Here is a 17,192-nt window from a genome sequence, read left to right on the forward strand (position 1 = left end):
TGGCAGGCTTTCTTGCCTACTGTATAGAGTCTGGACTCCTCAGCCACATAGAGGAGTTCCCCCATAATCTGTTCCCAAACATCAATCCTGCCTTGCTTCCCTTTGTTCTCCCAAATCTACACCCTGTGCCTCAGTCAAAATAGCTAGTTTTTGTTCCTTAAACACTCCCTACATGTTCCTTTGCTTGCACTCTCTTCCTTATATTCCCTCTTCCTTCTAGTCTTTCAAGGTCAGTGTCTCATGTGACCTTCTCAGGGAAGCTTCTCTGATCTTGCTGGATTAGTTGCCCTCCTTCCCATCTTCGGTAGCAGGGGCTGAACTTCAAATATCGCTCTGATTACTATCTACCTTGGGGTATGTCTCCCCATGTGTATTCTGAGTACACTGGTAGTAAGGGACCATGTCTATTTCATCCCTCCTCTTCCTGGCACATAGTAGGCCTTTGCAGTGTTTGTGGTTGAATGAGTCATTAACATTTTTTATTTACTCACTTTGGTCTTTGTTTTATGAGCTTTCAGGTTCAGAGTGGGCCTTTGTGTTTTTCCTTCTCTTTGTGCCTAAGGAGAGCCCTAGTTTAGATTGATGATGCCCTGATTTCCGGCATCAAAGGCAAGAAAGTGCAGGAATTCTGTACAAGGCAAGATTTTTCATTGCTATTATTGTTCTCTTGGCTTTGCTGTGAGTTTTGTTAGAAGGAAGCCGGTGCTCTGTTCAAAGACCTGAACTGAGTGTGATACAGTTCATGCACGGGAAAACTCACAGGTGGTTTATTAATCTATTGTTCTGCCTTTAGCCTTGGCCTTGGGGCTGGTCCTTCTCATTTGGGAACCTGCAACTACAAATTCGCATTTTTCCTTGCCTTTCCGTTCCACAGCTTGTGTGGAACAGAACGCTCTTTGATGATCATAGGAAAATACACATTGTTGATAGTAGAAGGAGCTTGGGAACCATCTGGTTCTACCTCTGATTTTACAGATGGGGAGAGGTCCCAAGAGAGGAGGGACTTGATTAAGACTGCACAAGGAATCAGTCAGTGGTGGAGATAGTACTAGAATAAAAGTGAAATAGTACTACAAGTGAAAGTCCTAACTCTTTTTATCGGTTCACTACCTTTTATTTATTTATTTATTTATTTATTTATTTATTTAAAGATTTTATTTATTTATTTGACAGACAGAGATCACAAGGAGGCAGAGAGGCAGGCAGAGAGAGAGGGGGAAGCAGACTCCCTGCTGAGCAGAGAGCCCGATGCGGGGCTCAATCCCAGGACCCTGAGATCATGACCTGAGCTGAAGGCAGAGGCTTAACCCACTGAGCCACCCAGGCGCCCCAATCCACCACCTTCTAAATATCATATCTAACATTGATTGAGCACTTATTATATGGCAGATACTGTTTCCATGCTTTATATGTAACACCTTAAAACTCTGTTTATAGACTTGGAAACTGAGGCAGATAGAAATCATTCAGATTTACTTTCTGATTCCACAATTCTGATTTTTAATATGGTGGAAATGGCAGCCATCTCCTCACCAGTGGATGGAACAATTCTCCAAAGAGCTTGCTTCCAGATTGTGCTACCTCTGTGAATGAGAGCTGTCCTCCTGGCGATGTTCCCCCTGTAACCTGGGGAGATGTCTTGAGAGGAATCCAAAGTGCTTTGAAAGAACTGACAAAAAAATGAAGGAAGCCTATGAGTATTCATTTATCATGTTTATCAAGTCAGGTAGTAAATACAGTTTTAGAATAAACGTAGTCCAGGATCTTTCTGTAAAGATTCCCAGTCAAGGGTGGCGAGACTGAATTCAATAAACACATACTGAGCTCTTGTTAAGTACAAAACCCTGGTATTGAGAAATATACACAGAGGAAAACAACACATTTCCTGCGCTCCAATAAGTAATTGTCTTCTCAGAGCCTTCTCCCTCCAGTGTAGTTGGAAAGATAGAGAATCACATAAATAACTGAAATCAGACTGACTGTGGTAAATGTAGTAAGGAATGTAAACAAAGTGGGAGTTTGGGAAAAGGAGAAATCAATCCCAACATGACCAAAGGGAGTCTAGAAAAGGATTCCTGAAGGTGGAAATTTATGCTGGGCCTTGGAAGAAGTTCATTCCTATGCGAAGCTGCAATTTGAGCAGTAGTCTAGAAGTGGAAAGGAGCAGGTGTGTGTGTGTGTGTGTGTGTGTGTGTGTGTGTGTGTGTGTGTGTGTGTGTAGGAGAGGAATGGACTTGGTAAGGAGAGGAAATAAGCTGAAATGGTAGATTGTGGCCAAAATGTAGAGGGGAGTTGGGAAGAAAACATTAACATTTATTGAGGGTCTGCTCTGCACTGTGGCTTGCAATATGTTAAATGCTTTACACATTATGATTTATTTAATCTTCACAGTCCTACAATATGGGGATATTTTTCCCTGATTTAAAGATGAAGAAGCCAGACCTCAGCAAGATTAAAGTGACTTACCCAAGGTCAGGTAGCGAGTAAGTGGCAGAACTTGGTCCAAACTTAGAAGTGTTGGATTTCAAAGACCTGTGTTCTTTCCATTATGCTGCAAGCCTCCTAATACCATCACTAGGGCTCTGTTTACTCTGGCTGCATAATGGAGGCTAGTCTGGAGCAAAGAAGGTCCCAGAAGGAGGACATCAGCGAGGAGGCTGTTGGAATAGTCCAGTTCAGGCTTAAACTGTGGACCACCAGCCTAACATGGAAGCTGCTTGGTCCAGGTCTGCTTGATTGATTTAATGTGTGAGTATTTCTGGCAGCTGCTGTAGCACCATCAACCAAGTGCATTGGCATCCTTTGCTATTAGAATCTCAGAATCAGTTTACAGAGGCTGCTGGCATCCTTGTGTTTCAGGCATAGGTTCTAATGTGAGATTAGCAGCTCATCACAGAAATGTCTGGGGAGGGAACCCACTTGGCAGATACCATTCCTTCATTTTCTCACCCTCAGATTCAGCAAGAATCTATAATGGAGGAAAGAGGTCCCCACTCAAGACTTACTAGGCTGCTTCATTCAAGTCCTCATTCTGCTCATTATCATCTGTGAGTTCTTGATCTCAGCTTCTTTGTCTGTAATATTGGGTCTATATGGGTTCACTTCTGAGATCTCTTCTCTTGCTAATGTCATGTGGTGCTTTGCTCTTCCTGGCTTGGGGTGGTGTAAGGAAGTGGCCAGGAATATGCACCTGGATTCTGAGAGATTAGGCTTTAAATTCCAGCCTCTCATTCTTCTGGATTCACAGTAGCTAGGTTATATAAAGATCCGGAAATGGACTGGCTAGGTTTGTGTTCTGGCTCTATCACTTGCTAGCAGTGTGGCTGGGGCAAGTTATTTAACCTTCCTGGTTTTCAGTTTCTTCATCTGTAAAATGGGGATACAGGTATTACCTACTGCATAGCATTGTTATGAGGATTGAGATAACTTAACATCAAATACTTAGCACAGTGCCCACCACATAGTAGGAGCTCAATGAATGTTAGCTTTAATAGTAATCATATTAACAATTATTATTAATGTCCCATTAGCTATTGTTTCTATCGAAGGTGTATTTATTTGGGTGGTTTTCCCTACTGTCTTACTCTGACATCGCTGCCTTCTCTTGCCTTCCATTGCTTCATCAGGAAACTTTGAAATAATACATTGTTCTATCGCAGAACTGCAAAGTGTAACGTGACAGAAAGTGCCTACAGGAGAAGGGTCAGTTAAAAGTCAGTGACTCATTAGAAAATCTTACCTGACTTGTGTTTTCACCCACCTCTCTCCACAGTAAACAGGAACAGAGCAGCATACTTACTCCCTTTTGCGCAACCTTCAACAAAAGTGCTAAGTAAGCTTCAATTCACTTGCCAAAAAGTACGGTAACAGTATCTCTGGAAAAGTGGTACCTAATTTGGTTCTTCTTTCTCTCCAACTTAAAACCCTCTGACCTTAACTTAAGCCATTTCTTCTTGTTCCATTTTCCTTGAATATTGAAAATTTCCTTCTGATTATAAAGGCAGGATGAGATCAAGATTTTCTCATGAGAACCTTTTGTGTACTTAAAGCCAGAATCGAGTTAGGCCTCCTCTTCTCTTCTCCAGACTAAGCAGCCTTAGTTTTCTTTTACCTCACTCTTAAAACCTATTTTCCGTGGCTTGGATCACATTGGTCATGCTTCTTTTCTTTCTTTTCAGTTTTCCTACTTCCTGGCAGTGACCCAGACTGCTTAGTCTGCTCCTAAGAGTCCAGCTAAAACAATATAAGGGAAGAATAACTTCAGGTGTTTTCATTCATGCATTAACATTTATTGAGTATTTGCCTCATGCCAGGCCCTGTGAGGTGTAAGTACCCAGAGAGGAATCAGACATAGTCTTCACCCTGTCCCCAGATCACAGGCTAAGGGGAGATGTGCAATCACATGTGACAGATGCTGTGATTGGACTATGCACAAGTGTGGAGAGCTGGGAATTTTTGAAGGCAATTAGGTAGAAAGAGATCATCCATTCTGCCTGGACTGTAGGTCAGGATTTCTATAAAGGAATGGCAGGACCTAATGCAGGAGGGGTAATCTGGGGCAAGGTTGTGAGCCCCTGAGTGACGGCACAGAGGCCTGGTTATTCCAGTGGATTGGACAACCATTAGAAGTGTTGGAGCAGGGAAGTGACAGGCTCAAATTTGACTTGTGAACCAAGGACAGATACCACAAGCCTGAATCTTATCTGCCCTTCATGGATGTTTTCATATTACTTAAAAATAATATGATGGATTCCTTGTTTTTTAATAGGCCTTTTTTCTCTAAGACTTCTATAGAGAAACTAGTTCTTGAACTCTGGGAAAATTTCATTCCATATACCCGTTGGAAGTTTAGAAGAAATGAGGGAATTGGGTGCCCCACCCATCTTAGACCCAGTGGCACTCCACTGTGTGTAGGTGTGGTCTGGCTTCATTCATCCTTTCCCAACCTTATCCCAGGAAGACCTCCAGAGGGAAGGGCGGGCTCCAGGGCTTATTGGGGTATTTGGTAAACAATGCTGAGAAGATGCAGGCAGTGTGAGAGTCAGAAGTTCTTTCTGAGGAGGAAAAGAGACCCAGGAATTTGAAATGGTGCCAGAAGGAATCAGGGCCAACCAGGCACTTAGAATCCTGGGTCATGAATCTGAAAATCTTCATATTCTCTCTCTCTGCCTTTGTACTTTGCTGTCAGTTTATTCCTTCTGGCTGCCCAGTTGTGGTTTACAGAGCGTATTCTAGGGCCTCAGCTGATCTGGGGAAGCCATATCTCAAGCTAGAGTCATAATTGCTATTTATTGAGTGCCTACTCTATGGCAGCCATTGTGCCCCGAACTTGAAATACATTAGCTCGCTTAATTCTCACAACAACCTTACAGCGTCGGTGTTCTTGCCTCCATTTTATAGATGATGACAGTAAAGCAGAGAAGTTAAGTATTATGTCCAAGACAACTTATTAGTGAATGGGAAGCCTGGAACCTGATTCTAGGCCCTCATGGCTCAAAAGCCCGTGTACTTTGGACCTCCGCAGCTCTTGAGTAGTTCTAAACAGCAGAATAACACAAAATCCATAAATAAATTCTGAAGGTTGTTTTTACCGAAGGCTTGCTGGAGGTGGGAGCAAACGGAGGTGTGTTTGTGTGCATGTGTGCCTTGTGGGGGGGGGGGGGAGGAATGGAGTTGGTGAAGAGGGGAAATAAACTGGGTTGACTAACATGGCCTGTAGGCTGTATCTGGCTCATCATCTGTTTTGTATGGACCGCAAACTAAGAATACTTACTACATTTCTAAATGGGTGGGGAGAAGATTAATATCTGTGATGGGAAGATTATCTAAAACCCAAATGCTAGCAGTGCCTGGGTGGCTCATTTGGTTAAGTGTCCAAGTCTTGGTTTCAGCTGAGGTCATGATCTCAGGGTCCTGAGACTGAGCCCCTCATTGAGCTGCATGCTCACTAGGGAGTCTGCTTGAGATCCTCTCCCTCTCTGTCTGCCACTCCCCCACCCCCTGCTCCTGTGTTTACTCTCTTTTTTCTCTCAAATAAATAAATAAATAGATTGAATAAAGGGGCATCTGTGTGGCTCAGTCTGTTAAGCATCCGACTCTTGATTTTGGCTCAGGTCATGATCTCAGGGTTGTGGGATCAAGCCCTGTGGTTGGGCTCTGTGCTCAGTGCGGAGTCTGCTTGTCCCTCTCCCTCTGTTCCTCACCCCACTCACACTCACTCTCTCTCTTTGTCTCTCTGTCTCTAAAGCAAATAAATAAAATATTTAAAAAGAAAGACAAAGAAAGAGAGAAAATCCAAATTAGGCTTTATAGAAACATAGTCACAATCATTTATTTACATATTGTCTATGGCTGCTTTCGTTCTACAAAATTAAGGTAAAATTAAGTAGTCACAATAGAGATCATGCAACATAGAGAAAGCCTGAAATATTTACGATCAGGCTCTTTGTGGAAAAAAAAATTGGCCAACTCTTACTATAGGCAATAAGATGGAACCTCTGGCAAGACTAAAGGCAGAGTTATAGTTCAAAGGTGTTCCAGGTAGTCCCTGGAAATGTGGCCTTAAGGAGAGGGAGTGTAACTTGAGCTTCTCTGGGCCCTAGAAATAGTTTCATTGGGCCACAGAGATTTGTTGGGGAATAAAAAGCATGATAGGAAGAATAGTTATGTATGCTAACATTCTCTATTGAACAATAAAGAAATATTTTATGGATGAAATAATGTAGTCAGATATTTCCTAGAGCCCTTCTTGAGCTAGATACTACGTTAGATACTAGACAAACATGAAAAAGATCCATCCCTGCCTTTGAGGAGCTTATGGCCTAGTGGGCAAGCCATGTATGTGTGTGAATACCCAGCTCTGTGTATTATCATAGCGTGCCATGGATGTGATGAAATGCTGGGTGAAATAGAAAAAGGTTAGAGACTGCTGTAATTTGTGGGATCACTTTCAGTAATTCCTGAGGAGCCCGGAAGGATGAAATAGGTGTTCTTTTCAAGAGGCAGCATACCAGGCTGAGGGAAAACCTGAGCATGTGAGCATTTGGGATGACAAGGTTAGAGGAGAAAGTGATAGTGGAAATGATTCAAATGATCTGTGGCTGGGCAGCTGGCAGGGTGGCAGAATCTGATAGAGAAGAAGGGAAAGGAGGAAGGATGGGGGTTGGGATAAGTCAAGTTTGGGACACATGATTTGAGATCCTGGTGAAACATATCCGGCTTCCAGTTAGAAGACCATTTTAGAAATGTTAGCCCAAGGGCCCATAATTCAGATTTTTTTTTCAAGATTTTATTCATTCATTTGAGAGAGAGAGCACGAGAGGGAGGAGAGGCAGGGGGAGAGAGACAAGCAGATTGCCCACTGAGCATGGAGCCCCCATACACAACACAGGGCTCCATCCCAGGACCCTGAAATCATGACCTGACCTGATCTGTAGTTAGACGCTTAACTGATTGAGCCACCCAGGTGCCCCAGAACTCAGATTTAAACTGCATGCTCAGAGCTTTTCCACTGGGGAAGAAGGGAAATAGATACTCATTTTGTAGAGAAATTGGCAAATCAGCTTTGACATATGATAGCCAGAGTCGCAAGATTGAAAATTGCCGTGGACATATAGAAGATCAAATTATCACATGGAAAACTAGCAATAATTATGCATTGGGCTTAAAACCTTTTTCATGGTTATACCACCTGCTGCTCTCAGCATCTACTTTATCTTTCTGGCTCTGTTGCCTCCTGCCTATGAGACCTGGACCTGGCCACTAAGAGATTGAGCCAGAGTTCATTCATCTTTATTTTTTTTTTTTTAAGATTTTTTATTTATTTATTTGACAGAGAGAAATCACAAGTAGGCAGAGAGGCAGGCAGAGAGAGAGGAGGAAGCAGGCTCCCCGCTGAGCAGAAAGCCCGATGCGGGGCTTGAACCCAGGACCTGGGATCATGACCTGAGCCGAAGGCAGCGGCTTAACCCACTGAGCCACCCAGGCGCCCCTTCATTCATCTTTAAAATCATGGGTGACGGGGGCGCCTGGGTGGCTCAGTCAGTTAAGCATCTGCCTTTGGCTCAGGTCATGATCCTAGGGTCCTGGGATCGAGCCCCACATCGAGCTCCCTCCTCAGTGAGGAGGCTGTTTCTCCCTCTCTCCTTTTGCCCCTCCCCCTGCTTATGCACATGCGCATGTGCATGCACTCTCTCAAATAAAATCTTTAAAAAAAATAGAGTAAAGGGGCTGCCTGGATGGCTCAGTGGGTTAGGCCTCTGCCTTCAGCTCAGGTCCTGATCTCAGGGTTCTGGGATCGAGTCCCACATCAGGCTCTCTGTTAGGCAGGGAGCCTGCCTCCTCCTCTCGCTCTCTCTTTCTCTACTTGTGATCTCTCTCTCTGTCAAATAAATAAAATCTTAAAAAAAAAAAATAGAATAAAAACATGGATGACAGAGAAGTGTCAGATTTTACCTTCCGCAGGACACTCCTCAGTGAAAGCTGTCCAGATCTGTCCTCCAGGTCCACGTCTGGACTCCCACAGCGGAAAGAGAATCTGAAAACTTCTACTCAGACCCTCATTATATCTTCAAATGCTTAGTGTCAGCATTTTCAAATGCTAAAGTGCCTGATTTTAAAGATGGGAAGTCTGTGATGGTCTTGTATATATCTACTTACTGGTGTGATGCATAGGCTGGGGGTCATGTAGGGTGTGCTTTATTTTCACTGCTCATTTTAAAGAAGTCAGATTGTTATATCTTTTCTATTTCTGCTTTTTTAAGATTTTCATGAAGCCAGAGGAAGCAAAAGCTGGTCAGGAAGTGAAGAATGCCTGCTACCTCCAGAGACTGTTGAAACATTTCCTGTAGCTGGAAGACAGCAGCCCTCCAACAGGAGCATTATTTCATTATTTCATTTCAGTTTACAGAGGATTTACTTCTCAGAAGTTGGGCAAGGTAAGATTGGATGCACATTTTGCTTAAGCTTTTAGGTTGCTTTGGGTTGAAGTTATCTGATACTTCAGAAGAAAGGGTGGGTAGGAGATTTCGGTGTTCAGTGAGCAGCTGGGATTAGCTGAGCTCTCTGGCGTGCCTAAGACAGTTACGTAGTAAGGATGAGCACATTTCTACCAGAATACAATGGCAGAGGAGGTCAAAGGGAGATTGTGCAGTCAGTAAAACATATTTATTTACTTGTAATTATTGAAAGTAAAACAATTATGCCATAAATAACAAAATCAAATACAACAGAGGTATGAAAAGTATAATTCTATACCCCCCCAAGTTTCGTTCTCCCAAAGTAACCATTGTTAATAATGGCTTGAGATGTATCTTTCCAGGTTTTTGTTTTTCTTTTTAACTTGCCGTATTTGTGACATATACAATGCTCTTTTGAAATGTTCATAAATGCCTGTGGCTCTATCATGCCTGGCAGGTTAGAAATAATGCCTTAGTTGGAGATGGGGTCAAATGACGGTTGGGCAAGGATGGTTTGAGTCTGATCTGTGAGCTTTTATACTCCTTGGCTACTGTGTGTCACCCTTCTTCACCCGAGGCTTCCCAGCGACACACCATCTTCCCCGCTCCCCATTCCCAACCAGCTCCCCTTCCTGAATTCTCCCCTTCCTTAATGGTGCCACTGCTCTTCTGGTTACCTCACTTTAGTTCATAAAAATATACTGAGGTCCCCCTCTGTGCTGGCTCTCTGCTGGGCAGAGGGGACAGAGAGAAGAGGCCCCGTCCCTTCCTTCAAAGAGGATGGGCATCTCTGACTTTTCCACCATCTCCAGTCCCTCGGCAAGACTAGTGCCAGTTCCACCAGTTCCACCTCCAAGATTTCATCCCATCACCTCTTTCTCTTCCTTCCCATCCCTGCCTTAGTTACAGGCCTTCCTTGCCTTCCTGCCGGCCGCAGTAGCCTCTCCTTGCTCTCCCAGTCCCCGGCCAGCCTCCAGTTGCTTCTGCACATCGCAGCCAGTTTCACGGCCCAGTCCCGCCCCACTGCTTAGAGCAGTGATTCACAAGTGGGCTATGCGGACCTTGGGGGTCCTGGAAACCTTTTCAGGGTATCTACCAAGTCAAAACTATTTTTGTAACAGCACTAAAATGTTACTTGTTTTTGTAGAGCAACAGTGCATAGAACTGCTGGAACTTTAGCATGAATCAAGGCAGTGGCCGGAACGAACTGTCCTTGCAGTCATGGTATTCCTCTTTGCTACATCTCAGGGTTTTGTTTTTGTTTTGTTTTTGTTTTTAAAGAATGTCCTGGGGCGCCTGGGTGGCTTAGTCCTTAAGGGTCTGCGTTCAGCTCAGGTCATGAGCCCAGGGTCCTGGGATCAAGCCCCACATCGGGCTCCCTGCTCAGCGGGAAGCCTGCTTCTCTCTCTCCCACTCCCCCTACTTCTGTTCCCTTTCTAGCTGTGTCTCTCTCTGTCAAATAAATAAATAAAATCTTAAAAAAATAAATAAATTTTAAAAATTAAAAAAATTAAAAAAGAATATGCTGATTGAGCAGTAAAATTGCTAATTTAAATTAATGTCAACCTTCGAGTACACATCTTTTTAATATTCTGTATGACAAAGTGAAAAGGCTTATAGAGCACTTGTGTGCATGCCAAAGTACGGTGGTTGTCTCAGCGAAAAGCATTTTCAGGATTGTTTGAATGACGAGCTGAACTAGCCACCCTTCATTTTTACTTGGAAGAATGACAGACCTGGTGAGGCTGCGGAGCAGCTGGGGATCAGACTTTGGAGGGCCTTGTGGTCACATTAATAAGCTTGGGTGATCTGACTTCAGCCTGCCTTTTTCAGCTTTTTATTCTGTCCTCTTGCTCACACAAATACAGTCCTTCCCTCTCTCTTACTCTTTGTAAAGCACACACTTCCTTTACCCGCTCCATCCTTCCTCTGATCATTCCTTCCGCCAGGAGATGCGGGTGACAGCTTTGAAGGCTGCTGTGATCCCAGAATCAGAATGGAGGAAGAAGATGGGCCTAACTCCAGACCTTTTCCCTCTGGAAATCTTGGTGTCCCAGCATCGTTTGAGGCCTGTTGTGACTCACCGCCCTGCCGGCACCCTAGTGGGCCTCAGACTGCCCACTCTCCCCGAAGTTGAGTGAGATGCCGCAGTCTGCCTAACGCTGACCAGCCTCACTACACACAGGGCTCTTGGGAAAAACCTGTGAAATAGCCTAGTCCCTCGGAATCACTCACAGACTGGCCTTTGAGTGAACTGATTGCACAGGTGGCTCCTTTCAGCCATCGTGCCTTAAATATGAGTAGCTTCTGTTTGAGTATACTTTTTCCTTGACCTTGGCCCCTATGTAGTAATGATACCATCAGAAATGACATCAACCAACTAATACGTCAGAGAGAAGAAGAATGTAGCCTTGTGCTTGATACCAGAACTGCCACGAAATCATGTGGTTGGACTAGTTTGTAGCTCATCCTCCGTAATATGCCAAAACGCAAAATATAGTTATCTCCAAGTAAGACAAAGAAACTTCTGTTTAATCAGATTTCAGATTAATATAATAATGGTAATGTGGTGATAATGCCTTTGTATTTGTGTCAGCTAGAGCACACGCAGAAAGTGCCCACACAGAAAATGATGTTCTTCAGCACGGTGAGAGGATCAATATCTCATTCACAGTGCCTCAGTAGGGAAGCTCTGTGCTAAGGGTTCTAAATAAAAGCATTCTTGTTGGTTCCTGGCTAACTCTCACTGGGCTACCCCTCCTGCCTTCCAGCATGAATAGCTCAATAGAATATTAATAATATTAGATATATGAAATAATATTAAATATACTACTAGTAACATAATAGTTAAAGGCTTGAATTTTAAGCCAGTCTGTCTCAATTTAAATCCTAGCTCTGCCACTTACTAGCTGTGTGACCCCGGGGCAAATTAATTACTTAATCTCTCTGTACCTCAATTTCCTCATCTGTAAGATGTAGATAATAATTATTCTTATCTCCTAGAGTTGTGAAGATGAAAGGAGTTAGGACATGTAAAATGTGTTTGTGAAATGCTTAGGACCTTTTGCCTGGCATCTGGTGAGCATGGTGTGGGTATGCGTACTGTAGCTGGTAGCACTGCGCCTATTAGTACTACTCCTTCAGAGAAGTCAGTGTCGGGGCTCTGTCTTCCCAGGCCCCTCCTGATTGCTGCCTCCTTGACCTCCCATTTCTGTCTTGGCTCTTCCTTAAGAGTGTACGCCCTCTTTCTTTCCTTTTATCAGTTCTCCATCATTTGAGGGCCTCCACCAGCTGGCGACTGAGGAGGCAACACCACACAGATAGTTGTACTCCTCAGCTTGTCGTCACCACTGTTCCTTCTCTGGAAAGCCTTTGTGACTGAGGGAAATAAATCTTACACGTTAGGAAAGAGGAGGGAACCATAGACTTTGAAAAGAACTCTCGAGTACTCGGAAGAGGAGCATGAACTACATTTGCTGAGCTGAGTTAACCAGCAAAGTCATGTTCTTAGAGGGAAAGTGATCATCTTGGGTATCACATTCCAGATGCTGGAGCTACTCAGTTCTCTGTAGGCTCCACCAAAACATGGAGAACAGATCTGCTGCTTTTGGGGGCAGTGTGGCTCCTAAGACTCTGGAGAAGTAACAGTTCTTTCAGAGGTGGGCCTGGGGGTCACCTGTGGGGAGAACAGTGGATGAAGGGTACTTACCTGTTGGAAATAACTGTTGCTGTTGCGGGCCCACCAGGTGAGACTCCTCGGCCCCCACCTCAACAGCTCTGGGAATTCTCCCCAATTCACACTGACCAGCCATGCCTGCTCTCTTCGGCCTTAGCACATGCTCTTTCTCTGTCCTTCTCCCCAGGCCCCACCCTGACCAGTTCCCTCATCCTTCAGATGGCAGCTTAGCTGTCCCTTCCTCTGGTTACTAAACTGAATTTGATGCCTGTCTTCTGCTTCATGGCACCTGGTACTTGCCTGTCACATGGCCCTTGTCCCACTCTACTGAAACTGTTTTATATGTCAGTGGATTTAAATTTCTAAGGGCAGAGAGACTATGTCTTCTCTCGTAGTCTTACCATCTAGCACTGGACAATCCATAGGTGCCCAATAAATACAGTATTTGTTGAATGAGTAAGTCATCAGCACTTTCACACCATGTCTTCTTTGACCCTCACCATAGCCTCGTGGTGCAGGCAGCCCAGGCCTCACTCTGACCTCTCTCAGTATATGAAGAAACTGATACTTAGGGAAGCTAAGCAAGCTGCCCGAGCGCACTCCGTGGTGGGAGCCAGGATTTAAACTGGTCTCTTGCAGGCTCATTACATCATTTTGGTTTTTTACAAAGTTTTTCCTTTAAAAAAAATAGCATTTAAAAAAATAAAAATTAAAAGAGTGTGTGTTGTTTTCCAGGTGCCAATATTCCTGAAACGTTTTTTCCTCACTTATTGTCGAATTTCAGCGCCGAGAAATCTAGATATGATTTTAAATACTCTATATAATCAGATTCTGAATTCCAGTGTGTGTTGGAGAAGGAGTATCGTGTATTTTATTGAAAATAAAACTTGGCTAAAATAATAATAACAACATTAAAAAGTAACACATTTCTTTGTATAAAATTTGGAAAATGCTGAAAAATGTAAAGCAGAAAATAAAAATCACCCCATCACACAGAGGAAACTACTATAGATTAGAAATGTCCTGGACACGAAAGGCAGCACTGAGATTGAAGCCCAGTTAAACCACTAACTAGATGTTTGGTGTTTGGTAGATTGTTTAACCTCTGAGCCTCAGTTTCCTTGCCTTAAATATAGCAAAATATTTACCTTGTGGGATTATTGTAAGAATTAGAATTATTGTAAGAATTAGAATTACTGTCATGTACATAAAATATGTAGCACGGTGCCTGGCATATACTAGGCTCTCTTTCAAATTGTTGTAGTATTAACATTTTTGTGTATTTCTGTCTAGTATGTCTACATACCTATGCATACTCATAATTTTTAAGATGCATTCATTATTTTAGAGAGGGAGAGCCAACAAGTAGGGCGGGAGGGGCACAGGGAGAGGGAGAGAGAGAATCCCCAGCAAACTCCCCACTGAGTGTGGAGCCCAATGCAGAGCTTGATCTTAAGACCCTGAGGTCATGACCTGAGCTGAAATCAAGAGTTGGACACTTAAGCGACGGACCCACCCAGGCGCCCCGTAACACATATGTTTTTCCTGCACATTTATATCAAGTATATCATTGGGTCCTCACAGGGTTGCTGGAAGGGGCAGATACTAGTTTAAAACCTGTTCTGTAGATGAGGAGGCTGTGACTCTAAGAAGCAGAGTAACTTGGCATAGCCTTGGTGCTATGTCTAGTAATATCTGAGCTGGGACTTTCTCTTTGGTCTCCTGATGCCAAGCTCATGTCCTTTCCCTGTCAACACTGTGCTTCCTCTCCAGCTCCACCTCCACCAGTACACGGATGGTAGACCACCGAGCCCTGACCAAGGGGAAGGTAAGGGCTGGAGGCCATAGAAGTACTGGGAGCTTCCACACCAGCTGGGGTCTGTTGAAAACTTAAAAGAAGTGCTCGTTCCCGCCTCTGAAATCACAAACACATTGCCCAATCCTGTAGCAGAGACCACGCTTCTGGCTAAGACAAGAACCTTCCAGGCCACAGGGCTCTTTCTGAGGAAGAGTTTGTCAGAGAGCTCATAGAATGGACTAGCCTCACTCTGCACAGTCTGTAGGGCAGAGGTGGACCTGCATTTCTTTCAGTGCGTGCACTTGTTACCTAAAGAGCCTGGATGTCAGGCACAACACCTAACACTAAGTATGCGCATCATTTCCTAACATTTCATTTCGGGGCCCATTTTCTGATGGCTGATGTGGATCTGACACTGTGCCATGGCTTACAGGAGATGCAGAGATGAACAGGCAACATTCTGGCCTTTACGAACACTGCAGGGAGAGAGCTCAAGGCCAGATCGCATCAGTGCTCCAAGTAGAACTTCTGGCAGGATATTCGGGAGCAGAGGAGGAGCACTGTTAGTTCTGTGCAGTAAAGCCATCTGTTTGCCTAGTACCTGATTTCCAGAGTGTTTGTACGAACTGAACTCATTCAGGCAGGTGGAGACTTTGAGGGTGTGGGGAGCAGAGACTTTTGAGCTGGGTTGTAGTGGCTGAGAGGACGTCTCTGGCCAAGGGAAAGAGGTGAGCCAAGGACCAGCGTGATTATGGAGACTTACGCCCTAAGGAAACTTCCATCCAATGTTTGCATGCTTAATAAATTAAGGTCCCCCAGACCCTGCCAGTGGACTGTCTGCAATAGAATAGAGATTATAGACAGGCTCCAGGTGGGGAGCCTATCAACCTGTTGGTAAGATTATGACACCTCTCCCTCTCCCTCTCCCCTCCCCCCCGTGTCAACAGGGAAGTTAAGCATGGTTGTTTTTTGTTTTTTCTTTTATCACTTCACTGCCGTCCTACATTTTTTTCTTCCTAGTTTCAAAAACAACTCTCCTTCAACAAGTTCTGTTTCCAAGGAAAGTCTTAACCATTTGTCCCTTCTGGCGTGCCCTCTTCCATTGAAATCCATGCAGAATAGACCAGGTACTCTTATCTTTTTGTGTGTGAAGCCATAAAATCTAATATTGAGTATGCGGCGGTGCTCAGAGGTATGATTCTTCCACAAGAAGCTCCCTCAGCCCTGCTGTGGTAAAAACCGAGTATAAATTGCCGCTAACAGGGTTTTCTAGCTCGAGTCGTAAGTATGTCTGAGCATCCCCTGTGAATTATAATGCTGCCAGCTCTCTTGCTGCTCCTCCGCATTCCCTGCCTTTTGGCTGTTTTGCTTGTCTTCAGGCCCTCCTCCGTCTGAGAGCAGGCAGAGGAAGGAGAAGGAGAAGGGAATCCAAAATTGGTCCGCTCTGCACTTGCCCCTCAGCGCTGATAAGAAAATGGATTGGCCCTGGACTGCACACAGGTCAGGGTAAGAGGGACAGTGGACCCTCCTCCTCAGCCTGCTGTCCCAGTGGCCAGTACCCCACCCTGGGCTCCTGAAGAGCCCCCTGAGTTTCATTTCTGTAGAATTTCTCACTGTGTTGGGCAGCTTTTTCCCTTTAACTTAGCTTGGTGAGGGCAGATATCGGGTGCCGATATTTAAGTTGGATTCTTTGAATTCATAGTGGGTTGCCACCCCCAGATAGATCTTGTGCTTGAAGCTGTTGGCCAAGTAATATTTTGAGATCCTCTGTGGATTCCTTTTATCCACGTGTTTATCCGTTCTCTAACGTATAATTGAAAAATCTGCTGTCGTCAGATCCAAAAATGGGAGGAAGAATGCACCTAAACCGAGCCGTCAGACACTTGGCTGTCTAACCAGGCTTTCTGGATTATAGTGGAAAGTACCACCGTTCTGTGTGCTCTCTCCTAATAGCCGTGTGTACTTGCTCCTGAGAACAATGTAGAGACATGCATCGGCCCTAATCAATCTTCCCGAGCAGACTTGCCATTTTTCTGACCGTGTTCAGCCGGGGTCCTCTGAGAAGAAAGTGGGCCTTTCCCCTCAATGGGCAAAGAGCCAGCTTCCATTTCAAAATCTCAGGAAAAAAAAAAAAAAATCCAACAAGTCAGAGCCTGTGTTTATTGAAGGTTGGTGTAAAAGTCTCTCACACTGAATGCCCCACCAGCACCCGAGTGCCTCTATTTTAGAAGGATGTAAAGGTTTAATCACCCTGGTGGGGATTTAGACCCAGAGACTTCAGAGAAATCTTATTATTTCTAACTGCAGGCAAAGAGTATTAAGGCTCCGCTCTGGATCAGGGGCATGACATGTTCTATAAGTAATTTATCTTTAACAGGAGAAGGCCCTTACTAGAGTGTCTTAGAAACAGTGCCGTGATTGAGTCCTGGTTCCCTGTTCCTCCTTTCTCTTTCCCCCTCTCAGTCTCCTGCTTATTCTTTCCATCCCTACCCTTTCCTGCCTGGCGTGCTCAGTGTCAAAATGTCTGCCTCACAAATCCGCCATTTAACGTGGGGAGCCTCCCTTTAACCTGCTGGCCAGTGAGAGATAATAATGTTTTTGCCGTAAATGACCTCATCCAGCAGCCCAATGGAGACCTGTCAGCTGTAGACTTCTCAGACTAATGAATAGACCCTAACTGCATCCTCTCAAATAAGGAGCTAAGGGGAAGGGGAGAGGATGCTCAGAGTTGCATAGGAACTCAGGTGTGTGTTCCCAGACA

The 17,192-nt window shown here is 44.4% G+C and overlaps 1 protein-coding gene across 8 annotated transcripts in view; it reads left to right on the forward strand.

Moving 5' to 3' along the window:
• The window catches only part of MKNK1 (MAPK interacting serine/threonine kinase 1), a 42,604-nt gene that overhangs the window by 1,579 nt on the left and 23,833 nt on the right, over positions 1-17,192 (forward strand). For 4 of the 8 annotated variants that reach the window (XM_047726328.1, XM_047726329.1, XM_047726326.1 and 1 more), the window contains 3 exons: positions 8,763-8,936; positions 14,407-14,461; positions 15,452-15,558. In XM_047726328.1, the coding sequence (XP_047582284.1) occupies positions 15,543-15,558 (16 nt within the window). In that variant the 5' untranslated portion in view covers positions 8,763-8,936; positions 14,407-14,461; positions 15,452-15,542. The remainder of the gene's footprint in view (positions 1-8,762; positions 8,937-14,406; positions 14,462-15,451; positions 15,559-17,192) is intronic. The other 4 variants (XM_047726330.1, XM_047726332.1, XM_047726334.1 and 1 more) reach the window with 2 other exon arrangements.

The sequence above is a fragment of the Lutra lutra genome, chromosome 4 (assembly GCF_902655055.1).
Source record: "Lutra lutra chromosome 4, mLutLut1.2, whole genome shotgun sequence".
NCBI lineage: Eukaryota > Metazoa > Chordata > Mammalia > Carnivora > Mustelidae > Lutra > Lutra lutra.